At 42.9% G+C, this 26,552-nt stretch overlaps 1 protein-coding gene across 2 annotated transcripts in view; it reads left to right on the top strand.

The window, feature by feature from the left end:
- TEX14 (testis expressed 14, intercellular bridge forming factor) overlaps positions 1-26,552 on the top strand; it is an 87,981-nt gene that overhangs the window by 55,190 nt on the left and 6,239 nt on the right. For both annotated transcript variants that reach the window (XM_048223806.2, XM_044390762.3), the window contains exons 14-28: positions 1,940-2,046; positions 4,271-4,396; positions 4,599-4,687; positions 6,147-6,428; positions 7,288-7,388; positions 9,194-9,313; positions 11,033-11,099; positions 13,457-13,538; positions 16,268-16,330; positions 17,038-17,165; positions 17,978-18,183; positions 19,416-19,512; positions 20,962-21,036; positions 24,185-24,262; positions 25,010-25,109. In XM_048223806.2, coding sequence (XP_048079763.1) covers positions 1,940-2,046; positions 4,271-4,396; positions 4,599-4,687; positions 6,147-6,428; positions 7,288-7,388; positions 9,194-9,313; positions 11,033-11,099; positions 13,457-13,538; positions 16,268-16,330; positions 17,038-17,165; positions 17,978-18,183; positions 19,416-19,512; positions 20,962-21,036; positions 24,185-24,262; positions 25,010-25,109 — 1,721 coding nt within the window. The remainder of the gene's footprint in view (positions 1-1,939; positions 2,047-4,270; positions 4,397-4,598; positions 4,688-6,146; positions 6,429-7,287; positions 7,389-9,193; positions 9,314-11,032; positions 11,100-13,456; positions 13,539-16,267; positions 16,331-17,037; positions 17,166-17,977; positions 18,184-19,415; positions 19,513-20,961; positions 21,037-24,184; positions 24,263-25,009; positions 25,110-26,552) is intronic.

Raw genomic sequence — 26,552 nt, 5'->3', positions numbered from 1 at the left:
TATTATGATATATGTTAGTCACCATACAGTACAGCGTCGGTTTTTGATGTAGCGTTCCGTGATTCATTGTGGCTGTCTCCTGAATCAGAATTTTAGAGACAATCAGCCCCGTCATTTTACAGAGTGTGAGGCTCAAGCTCAGTGGCTTAACCTTCCTAAGGTCCAGGTGTTCCCGAGGTGAGGTTGGGATAGGAGAGGTCAGCCCCATTAGGAGAAGGATTTTGTCACTGAAGTTATCTAGGATTGCTGGCCTGTGGTGATAAAAAGCTGGTCAGCTTTTAGTGGGTTTTATTATAGTTTTAAACTTCTCCACCTCTAGTGCACCCCTTTATTGCCCGCACAGGGCAGACAACTCCCACCACCCGCAGCCCTTACCGTGCCACTGCCAAGGCCCACGGCTGATTAAGGGCAGGTTTCTTCATGCCTTGTCTGCTGTGCTTTCACTGTGCCTTGCTGAACTTCAGTGAGACTGCAGTCCTCGCTTAAAACATTTGGAAAAGCACTGGCATTTGTTTTTGTATAAAGAGAAGGCAAAAAGAATTTACTTAGACTAATATTTCTGTTTCTGTTGAAAATTCAGATTTCCTAGAAAACTATTAGAAATAACTTTTCTTGTATATTATGTTTTGCTTATCTATTGCTGTGTAGTAACAACAATAGCCCAAACTTAGTGGCTTAAAATAACAGTGATATATTATTTTTTGCAATTTTGTGGGTCAGGAATATGTTAGGGCTAACCAGGACGATTCTTTTACTCCATGTGGCATGGGCTGGGATCACTCCCTTGACTGTATTCAACTGAAGGCTGGGCTGGGCAAGAAGGTCCAAGGCCTGCCTCATTTATATGCCTGGTGCCTTGGGTCATTCCTTTAATTTCTCAGTTCCTAAATTTTTAATCGTGCCAAATGAAAACATTAACAAACTTCCCATTATTCTAAATACCTATTTTGACTACATTTCTCAATATAGTCTAATCTTTCCCTGGTGACCATGACATTTTTCAGAACATGTGTTATTTGATGCTCTATAATAAAGTTGTTGTCTTCAGCCCCTGCTAAGGAATCTTTGTCCCCACACAAAGGCCTCTGGAGCTCATACTTCAGGGAGCTTATGACCATTTTTATGCATCCTCTCACCTTTGGGCATCTTGCCGCCATCCCAGCACACCACATTTGTTGCCTTAACTTGCTGCAGGTTAGGAAATATAATGAACTAAGTTTGTTAAAATTAGATTAAGCAAATCCAGACTTTTCTCTTTGGAATAAAATACATGGGCTTTAATTTAATTTTCTTCTATTTCCAAAGTATTGTAGCTTTTATTTTATTGTGTCTTATTTTTATAACATCCCCACGGGTGGATTCAGGTAGATACTATTTTCCCTGTTTTGTGGATGAAGGAGCTGAAGCAGAAGACTCTCTTAGGTTATTTTGAGTAAGGATTAGACTAGAACCCAAGGCCCAAGGCTCCTGCCACAAAGCTTGCTGCCTTAATAATAATATAGGGGAAAGTTATTGGATTTTTAAAAAGATTTTATTCATTTATTTGACAGAGCACAAGCAGGGGGAGTGGGAGAGGAAGGAGCAGGCCCCCCACTGAGCAGGGAGCCTGAACAGGGCTTAATCCCAGGACTACAGGGTCATGACCTGAGCCAAAGCAGATGCTTCACCACTGAGCCACCCAGGCATCCTGAAAGTTAGTGGGTTTTTGAAGTCTGTCTTGTCTGCTCCTAGTCTGGACTGGGTTTCTGGGGGCCAACATTTCTGTGTAAAGACCTCCAGCCAAGAGATGAGTTACTAGAAATGAAATGTGCAAAGGGAAATCATCTTAGTAGGTCTGGTTATTTCTGCATAATTAGTAAGAATAGCTTAAAAAATAGAATGTGAGAGTGAAGAGGAATTCCTTCATTAAAGCACTGAAACATGTTTACTGCTTTTTAAGCTGCCCACTTTTTGTGGGCCCGGAAAACAGAGCACAAGTGAACAATCGCAGCCCACTCAAGGAGCCAAGCGCAGTTTGGAAAGAAACAGGAGCCCCAATACCAGCAGGTGGGTTAACATTTTGTTCTTTGTGTCACCATGCCTTTAGACTCCTGTGTGACCCCAAAGCCCCTTAATGATCTTCATGTGTCTTATGACAAAGAGACTGTGAGTGATGAAGAATTCTGACACAGAAACAGATCTTGGCAGGTTTTCTCCTTCAGGTGAGTGGAAAGAGCTGTGTAACGGAAACCTGTAGGAGAAAACATCAAAGGTAAAGGAGCTGGCAGGTTAATCAGACAGAACTCATCATTTGTCAAAAGCAAAGCACCTTGCCTTTCCAAACCTGCCCGGATTGTTCTTCTTATAAAAAGAAATGCCAGGTATTCCATTTGTCAGTGCTCCAGAAGCCAAACTGTTTGGAACAGGGTTCAAAATAAGCATCCCTGACGCCAGAGCAGGGGTTGAACAGTTTAACTGTTACAGTGAAGCCTCTGATTTCCAGCCAAATCAGTGAAATGAATTGGCTTCAGCACAGATCATAGGAAGGAAAGCATATGTGTACACTGAATTTTTAAGAATTTAGGGAAAACAAATTTTATTTTGCATAGGAGCAATTATTATAGGGCCAATAATTGTGTTTCAAGATAGACTAATCTATCAATTTCAGCTTTCCTTTTCTGTGGTTAAATGGTAGCTTTAAACCATGGTTTTGAAGTCAGTTCTTCTGGGAAAAACGTAATTTTTTGTCTCTCTCCCAGTGGTGACTGAGACTCAGTTCGTAAATGTGTCCACTAGGGAGAACCAAGGAAGATGCCCAGACATTTTAGTTCAATGTAGTTTACCTTTACAGAGAGAATTATTAGAGAACCAACTAACTGGCATCGAAGGGGTTAGAGCTCACATCATTGAGAGAAGCAGATGGGGTGACAGTAAGGCCATTAGATGACAAAGCAAAGCCATAGTTGTGGCCTCTGCTACACCCATTCACCCTGTTCCCTCAAAAGAACAAAACACAGATCAAAGAAAAGTTTGACATTTTGCTGCCAATCCACCTAGTCTTTTTGTATGCTTTTAAAAGATAAAATTATAATTATATGCATATTGCTACATTTATTTATGTATTTATTTATAAGTAGACACCACACCCAGTGTGAAGCCCAGCATAGGGCTTGAGCTCACAACCCTGAGATCAAGACCTGAGCTGAGATCAAGAGTCAGACGCTTAACCAACTGAGTCACCTAGGTGCCCCCACATAGCTGCTTTTATATCCTGATTTTTCATCCTACATTAGAACAAGAGCATTATCCCACATTATTAAATAACATCGCGGGATGGGGGCACCTGATGGCTCAGTTGGAAGAGTGTGCCACACTTGATCTCAAGGTTGTGAGTTTGAGCCCCATGTTGGGTGTAAAGATTACTTAAATAAAGATTAAAAAAAGAAAACATCTTCTGAATTTGGACTTGTTGGATTTCCCTCATTGTTGAATTTTAGGTCGTTTCCTGCTTTTACCCATTTTGAATAGGGCCGCAGTGACTTGTTAGTGAAACTTTCTGCACTCTGGATTATGTCCTTGACAGGTTACCGCAAGCAGAGTTACTAGGCCAAAGGATTTAAACATTTTAAAGATACTTGGTAGCTGCTGCCAAATTGCTCTTTAAAGAAGCCAGCCAGATCTGACCTTTCCAGTTCGGCAGCCTCTCTGTGTTCTGGTCCAGTGGGCAAGTGGGACGTTCAAGATAACGAGGAATTCATACCTATGCCACAGGTCACATGTTTTTGAGGAGTTACTTTAATAGACGATGAGATGTCTGTATGATCATGGATATGTAGAGGAAGAAAGACTCCCTTGTTTTTCAGATGAGGAAACGTTGGTCCACAGAGATTGAAGTATGCCAGAGGCAGGCAGCTGGTTAGTGGCAGGTAGGGTCTAGAGCTCAGTGAGACTAGGCTGAAGAGCTCTGAATGTCCTTCAGGCTCCCTGGTGCCTTAAGGCCATGTTTGCAAATGTTAGTTATTGTGCTCTCACTGATATGCAGGTGTGCCTCTTACTGGAGAATTCTGATCGTAGGGCAGGAACAGTTACTGAACCATCACCTGTGTTCTGTGGCATAGTTGGGGTGGGGGGGCTCTTCTAGGGCTCAGAAGTCTGTCTGGTGAAACTGGGTTTCAATTGTGGGTTCCTTCTTCCTGTGAAAATTTTTCAGTACTTTTAGAATCATGAAATCTGAACTTGGAAGCTGAAAAAACCCTTAGAGGTCTTCTAACACAGTCCTTTCATTTCTTAGCCAGGGAAGGCCTAAAGAGTCCAGTGCCCGAACCATGCTGACTCAGCTTAATAGTGCACTTGTCACTGTGCCAAGCCACCCCAAGGGACCTCCCGCATCATCCAGCCCTGGCCAGGGCTCTACTAGGTAAGGAGTTGTGTGGTCTGGACGTTGGGGAGTCTGGGGCTCTCTGGTGGTAGGCAGGAGTCAGTGCAGCCCCAGGAATGGCTCTGAGAGTAGGGGCTGGTCTCTGGGTGGGCTGGTGGGCTTAGGCTTGTGTCAGGAACTTGAGCAAACTGGTGTATTTGTGTCCACCCTGCTCCCCTTCCCCCAAACCTATATAATTTAGGATCAGTATGGAGTCTGTATCTTCTGAAATCTGTAACGCAAAGTCAAGAAATAATGAAGATGATGGAGAGGTACATTTAAAATGGAAAAGTGAGTAAAGAGTCATAGGTTCTGTTGGGCCAAATGAAATTTAAAGTATATTTCTAACCTGCTTGTTACCTCTAAGTACACAGCCCATATTGCACAGCCTCCCACGTTCTTTTCTTCTGTTGGATCATTCTAGTTTAAAAGCAAGGCCTTTCTGATTACAAATTGCAGAAAGGAAATGCTTTTTTCTTTCTTCTTCTCCTTCTCCTCCTCCTCCCCTCCCACTCCCCCTTCTCCTCCTCCTCCTTCTTCTCCTCCTCCTTCTTCTCCTTCTTCTCCTTCTTCGTTTTTTGGTTTACCACGTAGGAAAGATAAGCTTTTATTAAGATGGGTCTTTTAACATTGTTTAAATGAACATGTTTTGTGTTAGTAGTCCAAAGAAAAGAGACTGTCAAGCCTGCCACTGTGTATACTGTTCTGTTCAGTGATTTGTTTTTCTGGGAAAAACTTTTTTCATTTCTAGGCTTTATAGGAAATATTTCCATTTTATATATATATATATATATATATACACACACACACATATTATACATATGTGGATGTATATTATACAAAATGGATATTACACATATTATACATATACATTTATATATATATACATATATATACACACACACACACACATATTATGTAACAAGTGTAGCAAAACAATACACAGTGGAATTTTTTTTTTTTTTTAAGATTTGATTTTATTTATTTGACAGAGAGACAGCTAGTGAGAGAGGGAACACAAGCTGGGGGAGTGGGAGAGGAAGAAGCAGGCTCCCAGCAGAGCAGGGAGCGCGATGTGGGGCTCCATCCCAGGACCCTGAGATCATGACCCCGGGCTGAAGGCAGACGCTTAATGACTGAGCCTCCCAGGCGCCTCCACAGTGGAAATTTAATGTGCAACATTCATTATGAAAGTAGAGAGCGTGAAGTGTCACTTTTGCATATCCTGTGGGCATTTCCTTTTATATCAGTTTTAGAAGCTTAAAAGGATATGGTGTCTATGTTTTTTCAATACTAATGTTAAATGACATAAGCAAAAGTATAGAACATTTGTAATGAAGACATGCTTATGCAGATACACATATAAACATATATATATATACACACACACACACTCCCATAATATGAGCTCTGCATAGTCTAAAGATGCTAGACAAACTCAAATAGAATCCTTTCCATTAGTCTCTACAGACTGGGGGCTGCAGATGTTATTTTCTTATAAAATCTTCACAACAAGAAGGTCTATCTACAAGTTTTCTTCTACCTTCCATTCCAAAATTCAGAAATGAACTGAAATTCTGCCCTTCCCTGTGTTACCAATTCTCTTTTCTTTTCCCCTTCAAGCCAAACAGAGCAAGTATGTATGATGCATTTCTAAAAAGGCAACTATGAAAGTATTATATAGCTCTTTAAGAAGCAAAAGCTTTAGTTTCCAATGTTCATTTTAAATGCTGTTTTCCCTTCTCTCCAGTGGAAGTGAAAGAAATGGCAGAGAGAGCAGCTACTGGGCAGCTGGCGGTACCACCTTGGCATCCTCAGAGTAGTGTGACTTTAGAGGGTGAGGCTAAAAGTGAGCCTGATCCCCTGCTGCAGCCCCTGCTAAGGGACCCTGAGAAGGTGGGCTGGCAGTGCATTGTAGAGTATCCCAGGAAAAATGATGAGCCAGGAGGATATGGCAAGTGTGGCAGAATGGACAACAGTGACCGTGACAGTGACCAGCGTGGCAGACAGCCTGGGCCTCAAAGCTTCACCAGTAAGTTCAGTTGGAGGAACTGGGATAGGTGAGCTCTATCAAGTTATTAGCTCTCAAAAATAAGTAAGCCTCCTAGCATATGTCCTTTGCTTGGTCTTCTCTCTTTTCTCATCTCTCTGGGAACCCTGAATTGCAGGGGAAAGCAGCATTCTCTTTTGATTCCACTGGCCTTCCTGAAGGTAAAGAAGTCCAAAGATTCGTGAGTTTTTCTGTTACTGGAGCAGACCCATTTGCTCAAAGGAAGTAAAATAATCTCTATACAGTGACCCCGTTCTGGCTCTAAGCTGGCAGGGAGATGAACCTTTCTTACCTGAGTGCAGTGGTAGATGCCCATTCCCTACTGCCCATTTCCTTGCATTGCATTTTAAGCCAGAAAAACTCCACTGGCTCCCAGAGATTCTGTGCCAGAAGAACCTAGAGGCAAATGGCATTGACTGTCATTACTTTATAGATTTATAGGTTAAGACTGAAGGCCATGTAGTTCCACTTGGTAGTTTGCTTGCAAGCAGGGCATGGAATATTATTTCACAATAGTTTACAAGTCAAAGAAAGATGCATCTAAAATTATCACTTATCTTAGGTAGAAAATCTACTGGCTTGGGTACTTTCAGTTTTTAGAATCTGTTCCTTTTCAAGCATGTTCTTGAATGCATGGGCAAAAGGATTGATGATACAGGACCGTGTGTTGGGGCCAGGCCAAACTAACAGTCTCTGCTTTCTGGACTGAACCTGACAAATGGGACATGGCTACCCTTGGCAGAACAGTCACACATCTCTTCACTCACGCCGCTCTTCTCCCCTTCCATGCCATCTAAATATCACTGAATGACTATGGCCCTGGTTGTGTTAAAATCATTAGGTATCGGGCACCTGTCTCCCAGAAAAAATGAGCATCCAGAGCATAATGAAGTCTTTCAAGCAAGTTCTGATGCCTCTGTGGTTATTGAGAAATCTTACAGCGTAAGTAATATGGCTTGCAGAGCCAGGTTGAACCCAAGGACCTAATAAAGTAGAACTGAGTTGTTACGTACTATGCCAGTGAAATAATATCTGTAGTAGTTCTTTTTTGTTGAAGTATGTGCTCTCATGCCTCTGACATGAATGAAGAAGTCTTTCTTCCCTGCCTAAATACTTTTTGAGTCAGTTCAACTCAAAGCACACTGTATCTTGGAGCTTGTGCAGAACACAGGCAAATGTCAGCTTCAGGAAGCCCTGGAACTTCCTGTCTAGTTGGATAGATAAGACCAACTCTGGAAGTGCAGTGTGAGGTCAGGTATCAAAGCTCATGGCCAGCAGGTGACTGAGGTCTGATTGGAGTAGGAAGAGCAAGGCTAGTGTTGTGATGAGAGTGCCTTCACCTAGAATGTCCTCTAAGACCCAAATTCAGCTCTCAGTGGAAGGCATGTGTTCATGCCTGACAACCGCACCCCAGCAGGATCAATGCATTGAGGCTCCAGCCCTGCTTCAGGGTTTAATACACCCTTGAGGCATGCAAGCTGGGCCACAGTCCAGCCAGGCTAAGGAGCCAGAATCTTTTATCATTATGATACGAGGACACAACCACTTAAAGAATATACACAGCAACTAAAAATGAAGTAATATAAAAATACAATTGTGATAACATTTAAGGTCTTTCAACGAACATACTGTTGAATTTAATCATAGCACACAAACCACTCACAAGGATAATTTAAGACAATTTATTCGTTTTCTCACATGGGGGCTGGAAGGATAGGCCATGTTAGGCATACTGGCTTGGCTGGAGAAGCAAGTCTGTCAGGGAAGTGGTGAGGGTATGTGAGGCCAGTCTTATCTGAGAAGTTTCAATTTGATATGAGAGGTAAAGGGGAGCATCTGCCAAGCGCATGGGAAGATCAAGTGTGTGGCAAAAGCAGCATCCAAGGAAGTAAATGAAAAAACCTCTGCAAAGAGATGACTGAAGGTGTGGAGAGGAGCTAGTAGCCTGCCCATGTGGGGATCAGGGCCTGAACATGGAGAAACGAGCAGAAAAGGAAAGGGTGGAACAGAGATGCTGAAGAATTAACTGGTACTTTTGAATTTTCAAGTGTATTTTTCTTATTGAGATTGCATTGCTATTTTTTTCAGAAGATTTATTTATTTGAGAGAGTGCACATGTGCACAAGCTGGCATGAGCGGGGGAGGGGCAGAGGGGGAGAGAGAATCCTGGAGCAGACTCCCCCCTGAGCTTGGAGCCCAAAGAAGTGGGGCTGGATCCCAGGACCCTGAGATCATGACCTGAGCCAAAATCAAGAGTCAGATGCTTATCTGACTAAGCCACCCAGGCACCCCTGCATTGCTATTTTTAACATCATGTTCCTTCGCTTGCTTTTAAACTGTAACACCCATGGGACTCCTCAGTTCTGAGCGGCCTCAGCTTCCTCGTCTGGAGGACGAACCATCTGTGGCTGTTCAAGCTCAGTCCCAGCTTGAGTTGTCTAGGGCCTTTCTTCTTAGAATTTCAGAGCAGAAAGGTTGCCCAGCTCCCTCCCCCTCCATTGTAACGATGAGGGTGATGAGTCTCAGGACTGTCATTTGCCTCACTTGCTGCACGGGGTTCACAGCTCACTGTGGGGAAGGAGGGCAGAGGCAGGTGTGCAAGCAGGCAGGGAGGGCTGGCTCAGGGAGTGTCAACCCTGACTGCTGGGTAATTTTAGCTAACCCCATTATTAACACAGCATCCAACTATGAAGGGATTTGTTTATAATGGACACCAACCTAAAAGTGATCTCCTACATTATTAATAGGATCAGTCCGTGCGATCAACTTGTTCACCAGAATCTTCTGAGGACATAACAGATGAATTTTTAACTCCAGACCATGAATATTTTTATTCCTCGACTGCTCAAGAAAACTTAGCTCTAGAGGTAAAAACCACAGTACTTTTCAGCTTTCTCTATTGCCTTATTCCTTTTAAGTTATTTTTATTGAGGAAAAATAGCTTACACATGAAAGTGTATAATGTTAACTTAGCAGTGTTTTCATGTTTTGAAAAGACATCTGAAAAATAAGATATTTGAGAATGGAAGGTCATGTGCAGTTTCTCCCAAAACGGTGGTTCCTGCGTTTGTACAGCACTTTGTACTTTTTTTCAAAACACCTTTCTTCATGTTACCTAATTCACCTATTCTTCCTGTGGAGAAGAGAAGAAGGCCTGCCGTTCTTCCTCTGTGTGAAGAAGTGGTGATCGGCACATGTAGGGAATTAGCCCTGGCCTGCCAAGCTTCCGTGTCCAGGGAGCCAGGATCAGAAGCCAGGCTCAGCATGAATATGGTGCTGGGCAGTGAGTGGGGCTTTCTCGGGAACCAGCCCAGCTTTGGCAAGCACGTCTTTGCATAGAGTATTTTCATTTGTAAAATGAAGCTGGTTGGATTTTCTTATTTATTTATATAATTACTGCCTCACCTTCCTACTAACCTGCCACCTTTTTTGGACCTTTTACCAATATGGAAGGTGGGGTGGAGGAAAGGGAGGATTGATTGTATGTCTTAAACACAACATTTGACTGACAAGAATTCAGTGATGCAACAAAAGCATCATTTACACTATTGTGCACTTCTAATAACTCAGAGAAGTTTTTCATTATTAATCCTTCAGCTATTCTTGATTTTACTTGAGCAGACTGGGATGTTAAGAAAATCTTTAATAGGGGCGCCTGGGTGGCACAGCGGTTGAGCGTCTGCCTTCGGCTCAGGGCGTGATCCCGGCGTTATGGGATCGAGCCCCACATCGGGCTCCTCCGCTGTGAGCCTGCTTCTTCCTCTCCCACTCCCCCTGCTTGTGTTCCCTCTCTCGCTGGCTGTCTCTATCTGTGTTAAATAAATAAATAAAATTAAAAAAAAAAAAAAGAAAATCTTTAATAAAAAGATACAAAGCAGTCCTCCAGAAGACACCCCCCCCACCCCGGGGGTCTCCTCCCAGTCACTGCACCCTCTCAAAGGAACCAGTATTTTGACTTCTCACCCCAGAAAGTAACTTTGCAGTCTGGGCCATTTTGCAACCTTCTTTGGCTTTTCTTTTTTCCTTATTTTATTTATTTATTTATTTATTTAAAGATTTTATTCATTTATTTGAGAGAGAGGGAGGGAGAGAGAGCACGAGCCAGCGGAGGGTGGCAGAGGGAGAGGGAGAAGACTCTCAGCTAAGCAGGGAGCCCAATTGCAGGGCTCGATGTCGGGCTCCATCCCTGGACCCTGAGATCATGACTTAAGCCAAAGGCAGACGCTTAACTGACCGAGCCACCCAGGCGCCCCCCCAACTTTCTTAGGCTTTCCTGATGAAGGTCCTAAGAATCAAAACATCTTTGTTGGAAGGTTGGGAAGAGGAGGGGATAATGACATAAAGAAGGGAAAAGTCACACAATTCCTCCTCACAGTGGGAGGCAGGGGAGGGCTTGCTGAGGAGGAACATAAAGTACAAATGATCCTTAATGTCTTCGAAACAGGTTTGTTCTTTTTCTATTAAAGATGCAGGAACCTTATAAAGATTTTCAAGGTTTAAGAACATCAAGAAATTCTCCTTCTACCTTTTGATTATATGTCGGCCTCCAGTGACCCTTCTTCCTTTGCTCTTTTATTCTTTTGTAGACTTCAAGTCCCATAGAAGAGGACTTTGAAGGAATACAAGATGCGTTTGCCCAACCTCCAGGCTCTGGTAATAAGCTCTTAAAGCAAATTCCTTTTCACTTGCCTTCAGTTTCTGTTGGATGACAGATCTTTAGAGCTGGAACAGTCCTTAGAGATAATCTCCTCCAGGCCTTTGATTTTACAGATGAGGGAACCTAGGCTCAGGGATTTCCATTCATTAGAATGAGTCTCCTGCCCCTCACCAGCCTCCTGACAGCCACATATTGTGTTATCTGTACTTCCCCTTGCATTCTTAGAGCATATGTTTAGTGCTTGCTGCTGCTGCTCTCCGTTCTCCCTGTCCTCCCCCCCTCCCCTTCTTCTTCCTCTTCTTTTTCTTCTCCTTCTCCCTCCTCCTCCCTTTTCCTCCTCCTCCTTCTTCTCCTTCTTCTTTCCTTCTCTAGTCTTTCATTAAATTTCTGACCCCTTTGTGGCACATAACAGGTGTTTGGTTATCTTCACTGAGCTGACTTGAGGGATTTGCCCAGGCCATACAACTGGTTATTCACACAACAAAAACTAGAACTTGATCTTCATGTTCTTCTCCACCCCAAAAGACATTTTCCTTTGTTGGCTTAGCATCTTGGCAAAGAGTTAATAACAGCCAATAGTGCACAGTCAACATAACATCCTTCCCTTGGGAGGCCTTGGGTTCTATATAACTCAGCAACTGCTTTCCGTTACGTGGGAAGTTAACCTTGGATCAGCAGCCTGGGTGTGGCACAAGATAAGATATAAGTGAACCACTGGTTCTGATACAGACATTTAAAAAATTGTACACTTTTACTCTTTTATGGTATACAGCCATCTATTTTAAAGCCAGAGTTTCGCACCTACTGAGCCAGGTAGCTGTCTGTGGTCATGTCTCGACATTCTGAACCCAGGCATGGTGTGCTTGGGTTCTGAACTTACTCCCTTCCTCCTGCCTCACACGCTGTCTTCTGTCTCTAACCTGATTCATGCCCCTGTCGCAGCCAAGACCATTTTAAGAAGCAGTAAGCTTTTAGATGAGCAGTTAAATCCTCAGGACAACATGTATTAAAAGTCCCCAGACCTGCGTCTTGGGGTGTCCACTTCTCTCTCTGGAGCCTCCGCCCATGATCACGTTCTTTGTGAGCCTTGCCTGCATGTAGCCATTTCACTTCTGTTTGGAAGAGGGTTGAGTGGGATAGAGAAGTTGTGGGGCAGGTAGGTCAGAAATCCAGGACGAGTTTGGTACAGACATCTGAAGTACATGAAGAAGCCTCTGATTTCCACTCATTTCCTGCTTTTGGCCTTTCTCTCTCCCCGTTTCCAATAGGGCTCTGACATAAACCCCTTCCATACCAGGTGATGCCACGGGTAACAACTGGACACATGCTGGGTTCCAAGCCCAGTTCTGCCACTGATTTTTCCCCCCTGCATGACCTTGGGCAAGTCATTTTACCCCAGAGCCCCACCCTCCCTTTGTATAAAGTAAAGAAGAGAGACTCTAAAATCTCTAAGTGTTCCTCCAGCTCTAATTGTGCTTATTAGGAATTCCTTTATGCTTTCTAGGTGTTTATGCTTTCTAGGTATTTCAAAGAGGGTCATGGGAAGAAGAACCCCAGTGCTTCTCTACTGGTGGGGCTTCAGACCTCCTTGGTACCTGCTAAAGGTGACACTGCTTTGGTGGGCCTCCCCATTGCCCACCAGACCAGTGTTCCTAAGGAATGGCAAGGGGATCATGAGCATTTGCCAAGGGGGCAGGCTGCTCTGTCTGTCCGCTTCTCCATAAATCAGAGCAGTATAGTGGTGGGAAGGAAAATGGGTAGTTAGTACTGTCTGCCCTGAGGTCTGCAAAGTGTCTTACTGAGAACTGGTGGGGAGTAACTTCGGACACTTGAGGTCAAGGAGAATAGAAAATAGTTGAATTAGTCGTGTCATGTCCGTGTCCCCCCCCCCCCCCCCATGCTTTAAGTGGAGTCTGATGGCCAAGAGGCCCCGTTAGCCCTCTGGGAATGCTCAGCTAATGGTCTTTTTTATTTGGAATCCTCAGTGAACAAACAGTTCTTGGTTTCAACGCCCCCTGGTGTCTGTTGACAGGAACCAGGTCAGTTTGCCTTCCTGAAAAAACAAAACAACATTTGTCTCCAGAAATAACTGAGTGGTTATAATTGAAAGGCCAGTAAATGGCTTGATTGTATTCTGAGTGTCAGAATGTAGTTACCCCCTCTGAGCAAGGAAAATAAACTTTCAGAGCAAAACCTCTCCTACAGCACTCAATCCAAACCCAATTAGGAAGCACTTTGTTTATTCAGATTATTTCTTATTCTGGACCAGGCCAAGGGAAATTCTAGGGAATGAAAATAATAATCTGAGTTGGCAAAAATTCAGGAAAAAAATGTATTTACTTTATTCTTTCAGATGAAGAAAAGTTCCAGATGAGAAAAAGCCTTGGAAGGAATGCTGAAATTTTGACCAGGTCTCCATTCCAACCTATACGAAGGTATGTGCTAATATTTTATTCACAGTTTCAGACTCACAGAAGTAATGTTAAATAATGATAATATCCCATATTTATATATTGCTTGTGCTCAAATGTTTTAGCCAGCATGTCATAAAAATGAGCTTTAAACGTCTTAGCTTTCTTAGGACTTGTTCAGCAGGATTCTGAGGGATTGTGAAGAGAAGTCATTATCTGTATTCAAATCCTGACTCTGCCTTTCTATCCCTGTGACTTTGGTCAAGTTTCTCAACCCTTCTCTTCTGTTTCCCCATTTGTAGAGTAGGAATAAGAATCCTTACAAAGAATGTTGACATAGAGATTGAAAGTAATAATATAACTCCTGGCATTAATTACAGAGAAACGAAGACTTAACGTTCATATAAAAATATATACGTAGGGGCGCCTGGATGGTACCGTTGGTTGAGTATCCAACTCTTGGTTTCCCCTTGGGTCGTGATCTCAGGTCGTGAGCATGGAGTCTGCTTGGGATTCTCTCTCTCCCTCTTTCTTTGCCCCTCCTGCTCGTACTTGTGTTCTCTCTCACTGTCTCAAATAAATAATTAAATCTTAAAAAAAGAAACACATACATGAATGTTTATAGCAACTTTATTTATTTATTTTCCTATTTTTGCAACTTTATTTGTAATAACCAAAAACCAGAAACCCAAATGTTGTCTAACAAGTAAATGATTTAACAGATTAGTACATCCATACTATGGAATACTCCTCAGCAATAAAAGAGAATGAATTATTGATACATGCAACAACCTAGATATATCTCCAGAGAATTGTGCTGGGTGAAAAGAACAATCCCCCAAAGTTATTTACTGTATGATTCCACTTATATAACATTCTTGAAATTATAAAATTATTTGAGTAGTTTCCAGGGGATAAGGTAGAGGCAGGCAGTAGGAGGGAAGTAGACATGCCTACAAAAGGGCAGCATGAGGGGACCCTGGGTGGCTCAGTCAGTTAAGCATCTGCCTTGAGCTCGGGTCATGATGCCAGGACCCTGCGATCAAGCCCCGCATAGTGCTCCTTGCTCAGTGGGAAGTCTGCTTCTCCCTCTGCCTGCTGCTCCCCTTGCTTGTCCTTTCTCTCTTTCTCTCTAATAAATAAATAAAATATTTTAAAAAAATAAAAGAGCAGCATGAGGGATCCCTGTGGTGGTGGAAATGTTCTGTATCTTGACTGTATCAATGTGGGTATCTTGGTTGCGACATTGTTCTATAGATTTGCAAGATGTTACCATTCAGCACTCAATCCAAACCCAATAAGGAAGCACTTTGTTTATTCAGATTATTTCTTATTCTGGACCAGACCAAGGGAAATTCTAGGGAATGAAAATAATAATCTGAGTTGGCAAAAATTCAGGAAAAAAATGCATTTACTTTATTTACATGGGTAAAGTATGTTTCTTTAAACTTCATGTGAATATGCAGTAACCTCAAATTAAAAAGTTTAATTAAAAAAACTAATAATAGGTGTAAAGTGCCTGATACCATAACATTCTATTTATTTTCCCTATCTCTAGGTCTCAACTTTTTTTTCTATAATAATTATAGCTTAGTATTTCCTAAGCAGCTACTATATACCAGGTACTCAGTTTTCTCAAATTTAACTTATGTAACAGCCCTCTGAAGTATATGCTGTTATCTCCATTTTATAAATAAGGAAAGCGAAGTTTATTTTTTCTAAGGCTGCAGTTAGTAAGTGGATATATCAGTCAGGATACGCTAGATCATGCTATATAACAAACAACTCCCAGATTTTAGTGGCTTAAAACAGCAAAAATTTATTTTTTGCTCATGCTCCATGTCCATTGTGGATTGGCTAGAAGAGTTCTGTGCTATATTACCTTCTATCCAAGAGCCAGACTGAGGAAGACCCCAACCTTGTGTTTCCTTGATTGCTGAGGCAGGAAAAAGGGAATATGAATTGTGCGCTGTCCTTAAGGTTTCTGCCTGAAAGTGAATCACTTTCACTGGTTAAAACAAGCCATGCAGCCATTTATATAAATTAGGAGGGCCGAAAAGTGCCGTCCTACTGTATGCTTGGAAGAGAAACAAATACTCCAGTGAACAGAATTAATAAAGTCACAACTCAATCCAAAATCTGTGCTCTTTCCTTTGTACCATTGGTTTCCTAGGAATATTGCAAAGATTAAAAATATGAAAACATGGAAGAATTTAGCATGGGATCTGGCTTATAGTTTGTATTCAACAGATATTGAAATTGAATCCTAGATAGTGGTTAAAGTAGAAACAGGTTAAGTTTGTCTTCAGTGTTCTTTTCCGGTCATTTTTTGGCATAAGTCTCTCTTGGCCTCGCCTGATGATCCATGCAGGAAGCTGTCTCACAGTTGGAAAGACCCGACGGCTATGCCCTTTGCTCCAGCCTCCATCCCCAGCAGATTTCCTGTGCTCTCTTGATTTCCTCAGGAACTTCTCACTGTCTATAGCATCATTGGCTGATTTCAGATGGGCTGATGCTTAGAGGGTATTTATTCAGTCTCTGGAGAGGAAACTGAGGCCCAGAGCAAGGCCCAAACATGCCTGAGAACATATGGCTAGTCAGTGGCAGGCCCAGGACCAGAACCTACTTTCCACTTCTGAGCTTAGTGCCCTTGCTGCTGCTTCTCACACGGCTGATAAACTGGTCCCTTGTACCAGGTCAGTGCACTCTGCTGACAGGGGATTCATATAATTTTCTCACTTTCTCTCTTACAGTACTGAAGGTGAACAGGAGGAGACGTTAAAGGAATCACCAAAGGAGCTGAAAGACAAAGACATGTAGGGCCACCAAAGCGTTGCCTAAGGATGCTGTGTAGTCTTGGTTTTAGGGGAATAGTATTTCCTTATTTGTAAGAGAATACTTTCTTCCCAGTTTTACGTATACATTTAATGTGAGCGTGTTTCTGCTTTCGCAAAAAGCTGCTATGGTATGATCTAAATTAATAGCATCTTTTTTTTAAAGATTTTATTTCTTAGAGTGCGCATGCACTTATGCGCACACATGTGGGGGAGGGGCAGAGGGAGACGCAGACTCCCCACTGAGCAAGGAGCCTGATGTGGGGCTCAGTCCCACCAGCGCGGGATCATGACCTGAGCCGAAGGCAGACGCCCAGCCAACTGAGCCACTCAGGCACCCCTAGATTAATAGCATCTTATAATCAAGGAAATACAGTGATAGTAATGATGATGATGATATTAATAAGTTTACACTTGAAGTAGATGAAATCTGTTTTCCACATAAATATACTTTCATCTGTGGAAATAGTTTATTTTTAGCTGCTGAGATATGTTTAAAGTTAGTATCTCTTTTTAGGATATTCTCTTATATTCTCTTTCAGATACAGAAGATATTCTAGATAGTCTAATTCTGGCCTAATGCCAACTAAAAATTCTTATCAAGAGCATCCTTAAAAAGTACCCCTTGGGAATATATTGTTTTATTTTTCTTAACATCTCCTAATTACTTTGTGCTCTTAATTTCTTAGATCACTGACAGACATTCAAGACCTGTCTAGTATCTCCTATGGACAAGATGGTTCTTTTAAGGAAGCCTCATGCAAAACACCCAAAATAAACCACGCACCTACAAGTGTCAGCACTCCGCTCAGCCCAGGTAATCCTTGCAGGGAGAAGTGTGTGTGGAGAAGAACGGTTCCTGCCCCACTAGTTTTGGGAAGCCAGCCCATGAAAACAGATGGGCAGGTGTTTCCTCACAGTGCAGAGGTGTCTCTTTATTTTATTTTATTTTTAAAGATTTTATTTATTCGACAGAGATAGAGACAGCCAGAGAGAGAGGGAACACAAGCAGGGGGAGTGGGAGAGGAAGAAGCAGGCTCATAGTGGAGGAGCCTGATGTGGGGCTCGATCCCATAACACCGGGATCACGCCCTGAGCTGAAGGCAGACGCTTAACCGCTGTGCCACCCAGGCGTCCCTTTAGCGCCAGAGCTGAAGGGGATAATCCACTGGGGGGCCAGGCAGGGGTTGGTGGTGGTGGTTATTAAGCAGCTATAGGGAATTTTTTTACTTTGGTGGCAGAGACACGCAAATGCAAACTGTATTTTGTACTGTGAATTTAGTGCAAATACATTGGATTCTCTGGAGTTTGTAATTCAAAACCCATCATGCTTAAACATACGTGGTTTTGAGTCCTGCAGCCTCAACAGCCAACATCAAATAGCCTCTCTCTGGTGTCCTTAGTTCCAGTATATTTGTAGTTCAAATAATCTCCCTTTATTTTGGTGGCCAAGTTCAAAGACTGTCATTTTTTTTAAATATACTTTGAAGAGCTATGTCTCATATCAGCAGTTATTTTAGTTATTAACAATTTGGAGAATCCCTGGTATAGATATAGAGTTTTGTATTTTTGTTTTTAAATAATGTAAAGGATTTGGACACTAATTGCCCTCTTTTTTTTTTTTTACAGGGTCAAGTTCTTCAGCTGCCAGTCGGTATAAAGACTGCCTTGAAAGTATCACATTTCAGACTAAAACAGGCTCTACCTCGTGCTGGAACAGTCAAGAATCTATCCAAACTACATCTGATAGATTTTCAACTGTTCGAGAGAAAGGAAAGAGCCTAGATTCCTTTCTTACTTCCTCTGAAACCGTCCCTTCAAGACTGACTGATCTTGTAAGTATACCGACTCTGCTGGTCATACTCATGGAGTCAGCCCAAAGGCCTTAGGTATCCAAAGTATGAAGATTTCTCCAAGTCCATTTTACAAAGAAAGCAAGAAATAAGCTGGATCTTCTCTAGGCCTCCTTGGGGTTTGTCTCTGAGTCTATATTATAAGCTAGATCTTGGGTTTTTGTTCCTCCCCCCCACCCACAAGAGATAATGTCTGGCAATTTCTTTAAAGAGCCAAACTGCTATAGCTTATGATATACCTTCACCTGCAGTGTACTTTCTGTCTACACGTATCCTACTCACTTGAGGAGGCTTGAATTCTGCTTCTTTGATGCCTCCTCTGCTTGGTCCCTGAGCATTTTGATTGATCTCCACCTTCTCTGAACTCCTGAACTAATAATCTGCAGTAAAAACACATATTTGTGTACTACTTTCTCCTCTCCTCCTCCTTCTCTCCCTGCTGTTGTATTTTTCCTCTTCTCTCTCCCTCATATTTCATATGTATAGTCTCTTCAAGAAAACTACAAATTCCTTACTTGACACTGCTCATTAAAAATCTGTTGACCATTCTATAGGCAGATTGATGACTTGCTTTGGCCCTCAATTAAAAACCAACTGTCATCTTCTCTGGACATTTGACTCACAAAAGGTCCACTCTGAAGTAGGGAGGTAAAGAACTTTATGCTTCATTCAACCATCTGTTAATTGGGCAGGTTCTAAGTGCCAGGTAGCCCGCCAGGCCCTCTTCTATAAAGGCATCCAAATATAAATAAGATAGACCTAGTCCCTGTCCCGGAGGAGCTCCCCATCTAGTGAGAAACGCTGGCGTGATCCAACACAGGGGTAGGTGCTGGGTACTGCAGAGGCAAAGAGTGAGAAGGGATTGCAGAGGAGGGGCCATTGGAATGAGTTTTGTTTGTTTGTTTTAAGATTTTATTTATTTATTTGACAGAGAGACAGAGAGAGAGGGAACACAAGGTCGGGGGGGGGGGAGTGTGAGAGGGAGAAGCAGGGGGCTCGATCCTAGAATGCTGGGATCATGATCCAAGCAGAAGGCAGACACTTAAGGACTGAGCCACCCAGTCACCCCCATTGGAATGAGTTTGACTCACACAACAAAACAAGTGGCTTCTTCCATCAGTGAAACACAGGCTTTATCTTGGAAATGACTGAACTGCATGGGTCTTTTGAGTTCAATACACGTGTCAATTACCATATTTGTGTCTTACTTATAGAAAAGATTGTCTGCATTTACTGGGGCCAGTTCCTCCAGCATTGCTAAGTCACCTGATGCATTGTCCCATGCCACCCAGAGGAGGAGCCTGCCAAAAGGTACCCTGTGTTTAATATCAAAATAGAACCAAAATGCAAAAAAAAAAAAAAAAAAGCCGATTCAAAGGAGCCTTAGTCTCATCATTGATGCTACATTAGATTGAAATAGAAGTGCTATTTTCCCTCTGATTATAAAAGTAAAACATACTCATTAAACTTAGAGAATTAAAAAGAGCTTTAAAAAAACTACCATTAATTCTACCACCATTTTTTAACTTCTTGTACTATTTTGATATGTATCTTTTTTATTTTATTTTTTTTAAATAAACTCTTTGCCCAACGTGTGGGGCTCAAACTCATGACCGTGAGATGAAGGGTTGCATGTTTCACTGACTGGGCCTTTCAGGCACCCCTCTAATTTCATATTTCTAGAAATATACAAAAATGTATATATTTTTAGCATAGTCGAGATCAAAATTGTGTTGTTAGCTCTGGTCTTTTTTTTTTTCCTCGATGCTATATTTTGAGTCTTTCCCCTTAGTCAGTTGAAGTTATTTGTAAATATATGTAATGGCTTCATAATAGCCCATTCTACGTATGTTGCTTAACCATGCCCTTATGTTGAAGATTTATATTGTTTTCTAATTGTTGCCGTTTGTACCGAAATCTTTGTACCTCTGATCCCTTTCTTAGGATAGATTCTTAGGAGATGGTTTTCAAATCAAAAGGTACGAGAATGTTAACAGCTCTTGAGGTGTATTGCTTTTGCAATATTAATTTTTTTAAAAGATTTTATTTATTTATTCGACAGAGATAGAGACAGCCAGCGAGAGAAGGATCACAAGCAGGGGGAGTGGGAGAGGAAGAAGCAGGCTCCCAGCGGAGGAGCCTGGTGTGGGGCTCGATCCCAGAACGCCGGGATCACGCCCTGAGCTGAAGGCAGATGCTTAACCGCTGTGCCACCCAGGCGCCCCTGCAATATTAATTTTAATGTCTTATGTTTTGGTACAGTTCTTGGATTTTGTGAATTATGCTGAGGGCTTTGGTTAGTGTTATAACTGAGCAGTTAGGGAAAGGCCCAAAGAATGGTTGCTTCTGTATCTCCTGGCCTGACAATCTATAGGGAAAGACCCCCCCACTTTATGGTTTGTTCATTTTGAGTGGTCCAGAGCCTCTGTATCCCTCCAGGAGCCCTGTTCCATATTGGGCCCCCAGCCGCTCCGTGAGAATTTGTACATCACCTACCCCAATATCCTTGGGGAGGAAAGGCCACAGATGAAGCAGTACCGGCATCAGGGGCAAAGTAGGAAAGCGTTTGTAGTAAAGAAGGGAGTTCACCATTTCTCATGTGAGGAGATCTCAACCAGCACTGCTAATGTGAAAGGCTGTCTCCCTGCCTTAGTTTGTTTTACTGTTGAGAGGTCTTAAGTCAAGTCTGTGTGGAAGCCGCGACAATCCAGTTCAGGGCCAGGAAGGTGTTAAGTCATGTCCCCCTTTATCTTTTTTAAGCGCTAGTAGAAGCCATTTCACAGCGCAGCACTGATGAGCTCCCGCCGCCGTCTCAGGAGCTGCTTGACGAAATCGGTAAGGGACGTTCAGCACCGAATGCTCTCCGTGGCCCTGCTCGTTACGGCCTCAGGTGTAAACACTAGTACGGAAGACCCTCAGAAGGTCTGACTGAAGGTGCACAATTCAGGAAGGAGCAGTTTTCCGATAAAATGGGCCTTGCACTACTACTGAAACCTAGCCAGGGTAATTAGCCAGTGTCTGTTGTCACTTTGTTACTTAAAGGGCCTATGGTAATGATTCTAAGAGAAATAACAACATTTGAGTGGTTTGTTATGATGAAATTCTTTTATTAAAGGAATTTTTCACTTCCTTTTTGAACCAAACCAGCCATACCTTGGAGGCCTGTTGTCTGGCTACTGAGGCCAAGACATCCCGTACTTTCAGTTTTGCCATTAGCAGAGGGTATGAAAGGTATTGGCATCATGGATGAACCACTTTTCCAGGGGCAGGGAAGTCAGTGGCACAAGACCTAAAGAGACCAGAATTTTCCATTTCAGACAGAGACCCAGCTGTACCAGCTCAATTTTAGTTGATCAGCTGGATCGGCTGCGTTGGCTGGCGCTGCCCAGCTGAGCCAATGCTGAAAGTAAATGGAAGCATTGGGGCAGGTACTTTCCTCATCCAGGAAAGACCCGACTGTTCTCTTCTTGACAGCCTGGCTGACCAGCCCCTTCCCCTGAGAGGACACATCTTGTCAGACCTCTGATGGCCCAATTCTTGGTATGGGGCCTCTGGAGAGTTTCCTGAGATGAACCAGCTGGTTTTCAGGGTCTCTGAGGTTTGTGTCTCATCAGGAAGAGGGAGGTAAATGAAGACCTATGTGGTCTGACTCAGTGGATGGCTGTCACAACCCTAAGCCCCTGACTGTGGGTCTGAAGAACTAGGGTGGAGCCACTCAGAACTGCCAGAACCTTCCTTAGTTTCTTTTTCTGTGCTCATAGGTCCTTCTCACCTCATCACAGCTTTCCCCCAGTGCCACAGGGTCACAGGGTGGTTAGGTTAAGCTCTTAGGGCTCCCCCCCACACACCCTTTCCTTCTCTAGAAATCCCCAGGGAGTCTTTGCAAATTCTTCCTCTCTAGTTGCCCTTCTTAGTATAGCAATAGAACCGCTGCTTATAAGAATAGAGGTCACCGGGGTGCCTGGGTGGCACAGCGGTTAAGCGTCTGCCTTCGGCTCAGGGCGTGATCCTGGCGTTATGGGATCGAGCCCCACATCAGGCTCCTCCGCTATGAGCCTGCTTCTTCCTCTGCCACTCCCCCTGCTTGTGTTCCCTCTCTCGCTGGCTGTCTCTATCCTGTCAAATAAATAAATAAAATCTTTAAAAAAAAAAAAAAGAATAGAGGTCACCTACACATGTCCAGCTCAGGTAAATTCTCAGTGTCATTTGTTCCTTGGTCATGACTTAAGGAAGTATTTGTAGGTACCTTTGCAGTTTGCCCTTAGCAATACTTTCCCTCTGGATCCTGCTGTCTTCTTTCTCAGTCACCATATGGACTCCCCCATTTCAGCAGCTGTTAACAGGCTTCCTCCTGGGCTCCAGACTCATGGCACAGCTGTACCCCAGTACACTCTGCAGAAACCCTCCCTCATTTTACTTATGTGAATTATCTGGACCAGGTTTCTAGGTGACATCTATACTTTGACATGGGTCAGTAATTTCCCAGAAAGACAAAAGCGAGAGGGCACTAATAATGGGCACTCTCACACAATTATTTTGTATCATCATTCTGTTGTCCCACCTCAAGAACGCTTTGGGGAGTGACCTGGTGCTGACACCTGTTCTTTTGGAGGACCCCACATCCAAAACTCTAGGCTTCCGACGACAGCCTAAAGGGAAGGATCCTCTAGAACCATAGGATATAGATGATCCTTTAAGATCAACAAGGGACTACTTTTACTACGGATAAAAAAATGGATTTTTTATTTCAAATTATTTGAAATGATCAAATGGGGCCCCTGGATGCTTAGGAGCTGCCAGGAAGGGCATGCTTCCTGACCGGCAGAAAGAGAGCGCCCTGTGCCTGTGCACAACAGGGCTGCATCAGTGAACCCGGCGTCCCTGTGCGTGCTGCCTTCCAGCAATCTCCCTGCTCTGCTGTGGGGAGCACTTGAAACATACTGTGCAACTAACAAATGCAAAGCAGTACGTGGGGCTTAGCAGATGCTTGTCTTGGTCTTGTGGTCAGTTCTTTAGGAACTGGAAATTATAGATATTCTTTGCCTTCTGTCTTTTCATAAACTAGGTTAAAAATATGAAATATAGGCCCTAAAGATGGGCAAAATTGGAAGTTGCTCTGATGTTGTTCCACACTTTTTGAGAGAGGATAAAATAAAGATTAGGTGCGTAGATCTTAGAGCTGGACCACTTAGGTTCAAATCCCAGCTCTGCATTTTACTCTCTGTGTGATTCCAGGCAAGGTCCCCAGCCTTTCTTTCTTCCTTCCTTCCTTTCTTTCTTTCTTTCTTTCTTTCTTTCTTTCTTTCTTTCTTTCTAATATTTTATGTATTTATTCGACAGAGAGAGAGACAGCCAGCGAGAGAGGTAACACAAGCAGGGGGAGTGGGAGAGGAAGAAGCAGGCTCCCAGCGGAGGAGCCTGATGTGGGGCTCGATCCCAGAACGCCGGGATCACGCCCTGAGCCGAAGGCAGACGCTTAACCGCTGTGCCACCCAGGCGCCCCCCCAGCCTTTCTTTACCTTCATTTCCTCATCTGCTAAATAGGAATGGCAATCGCATGATCAATCTTGTAGGGTTGTTGTGAAGATTGGAGACATTAATCTTGAATGAATGTGTGTAAGTTAAAGTACTTGCCACATAGGGCTCTGCAAATGTGACCTATCGTTACCATTTTTGTTTTTATTTTTAGTGTTGGAGGGGATTGAATGCCCTAGACCAGTGGTTCTCAAACTTTATCAGCTCTCAGAGTCACCTGGAGGGCTTGTAAAATATGATTGCTTGGCCCCACCCCCAGAGTTTCTGGTTCAGTAGATCTGGGATGAGGCCTGAGAATTTGCATATCTAAGTCAGAGTATACTGAGTATAACTAAGTATACTGAGGCTGCTGATCCTAGGGCCCCCCTTGGAGAACCACTGCCCTAGAGATGGTGTGATATGTAAAGGAAGAAATAAATTGTGTTCTGCTTTTGTATTATTGTGACAGAGCACTTGAAGCAGCAGCAGGCCTCATCCACAGTGTTGGGGGAGAACACAGCAAGTCATCTGGGCATCACTGCAAATGGTAAGCCAACTACCCAGATCTTTTTCATCAGGTCCTTGCTGTAACACTGTCCTTAACAGCACATTGGTACATCTGGGGGACTGTGGACCTTGAAGTCAGGCACAATTCCACCTCGGTTGCCACTTTCGTACTGCAAACTGTTTAATGTCTCCGAGCCTCAGTCATCCTCATCTGTAAAATGGGGATGATAATTCCTACCTCCTGATGTACGCAATTGCGCTATGCACAGTGCCTGCTGCATTGTAAGATACTGAGCAAACTTTCCCTTCAGAGGACTGCTGGCAGGATGAAATGAGATAGCATTAGAAATGCTTGGCATACGTTAAAGGGTACTACCCTTCCCCACCCAAATTCCTTCCTTAGGGCTTCAACCTAGAAACAGCTAACAAGTGAGAACAGGGTAGTCCCCCAAAGTAAATCTGGGCAATTTGTTTTCAGGGTCTCCTGCCTCCTCTTCTATGTGCCCTTTCTTTCCTCTGCTTCCTCTGTCTCCCTTGAGTCTTGGCACAGGTAAGGTTTCCTATTGGTTCACCTGGCACCAGAGAGCTCCCAAGACCCCAGAAGCAGCTGCTGTGAGTGCAGGCGCCCTGCAGACTGCCACCTGGTCCCTGGTTCTCCTGTGAAGAAGTCGTGCAATGCATACTTCAGGGACCACTGATTAGCCTTAATTTTTTACACTCCATTTTAAGGCAGCTTTCTCAATTGTTTTTTGATGTTGTTCTAATTAAGTCTTTCAACTGTTTTTAGATCAAAGGCACTTAGAAGAACAAGAAACTCACTGTGAAAAAGAAGATAGCAGTATGCTTTGGACCAAAGAAACTCAGGATCTAGAAGAGGATACAGAGAGGTAACAGAAAAAGCTGGACTTCTGAAAGGATTTAATATACTGTATTAGTTTGTATTAGTTTTTCTTCTGGTATTGACCAATAAGACGGGAAGGAAAGGTCTATCTTCATACTATTCTAATAGCCCCTATTCCTAAAAGTTTTTTGCTTTTAATTGTAATCGTCATAAGATAAACATAACATGAATTTTCCAGTGTACTGTGCAGTAGTGTTAAGTATATTCACATTGTTGTGCATCCGATCTCTTGAACTCATTCATCTTACAAAACTGAAACTCCGTACTCATTAAAAACCAACTGCCCATTCCCCCTTTCCTCAGTTCCTAGCAACCGCCATTCTACTTTCTATGAGTCTGACTCCTCTTGATACCTCATATAAGTGAAGTCATACAGTATTTGTCTTTTTGTAACTGGTTTATTTCACTTAGTGTAATATCCTCAAGGTTCATCCATGCAACATGGTCAGAATTTCCTCCATTTTTTTGTAAAGATTTTATTCATTTGACAGAGCACAAAAGCAAGGAGGAGTGGCAGAGGGAGAGGGAGAAGCAAGCTCCCCACTGAGCAAGGAGCTGATGTGGGGCTCGATCCTGGGACCCAGGATTGTGATCTGAGCTGAAGGCAGATGCTTAACTAATTGAGCCACCCAGGCGCCCCAGAATTTCCTTCTTTTCTAAGGCTGAATTCTTCTGTGTGTGTGTTACATTTTGTTTATCCTTTCATTTATTGGTAGACACTGGGTTACTTCCACCTTTGCCTACTGTGAATAATGCTGCTATGAACACGAGTGTACAAATATCTCTTCTGAACATCCTGCTTTCAATTATTTTGGACACATACCCTGAAGTGGTATTGCTGGATCACATGGTAAATCTATTTTTAATTTTTTGAGGAAATACCATACTGTTTTCCACAGCAGCTGCACCATTTTACATTCCTACCAACAGTGCACAAGAGCTCCAATTTCTTCGCATCCTTGCCAATACTTGTTATTTTCTGTTTTTGTTTTTTGGTTTGTTTTTTTTTTTTTATAGTAGTCACTCTAATGGAATGAGTGGGAGGTGATAGCTCATTGTGGTTTTGATTTGCATTTCCCCAGTGATGAGTGATGTTGAGCACCTTTTCATATGGTCCATGGCCATTTGTATATTTTCTCTGGAGAAATAACTGTTCAAGTCCTTTGCCCATTTTTTAATAGGATTTTTTTTCTAGTCGTTTTTTGTTTTTGTTTGTTTTTACTTCATTTTGTGAGGCAAACATAGGTTTCACCTTTTTTCAAAAATGTTTCAATTAAAGGCGTCGGAAGAGAATGTTTAGATCTTTGTAGCCAAATAAGAGAAAAAGGGGGCAATCATCCAGACAGCTGAGTCTAAAAACACAAGGTTGCCTCAAGAAACCCCATTCCACTCCTGATTCAGAGCTCTCCTTTGACCCATGCTGTAAGGT

This window comes from Ursus arctos, unplaced genomic scaffold, assembly GCF_023065955.2.
Source record: "Ursus arctos isolate Adak ecotype North America unplaced genomic scaffold, UrsArc2.0 scaffold_24, whole genome shotgun sequence".
In the NCBI taxonomy this organism is placed as follows: Eukaryota; Metazoa; Chordata; class Mammalia; order Carnivora; family Ursidae; genus Ursus; species Ursus arctos.
The sequence above is the reverse complement of the archived record's forward strand: the minus strand, read 5'-3'. Positions and strand labels throughout refer to the sequence as shown.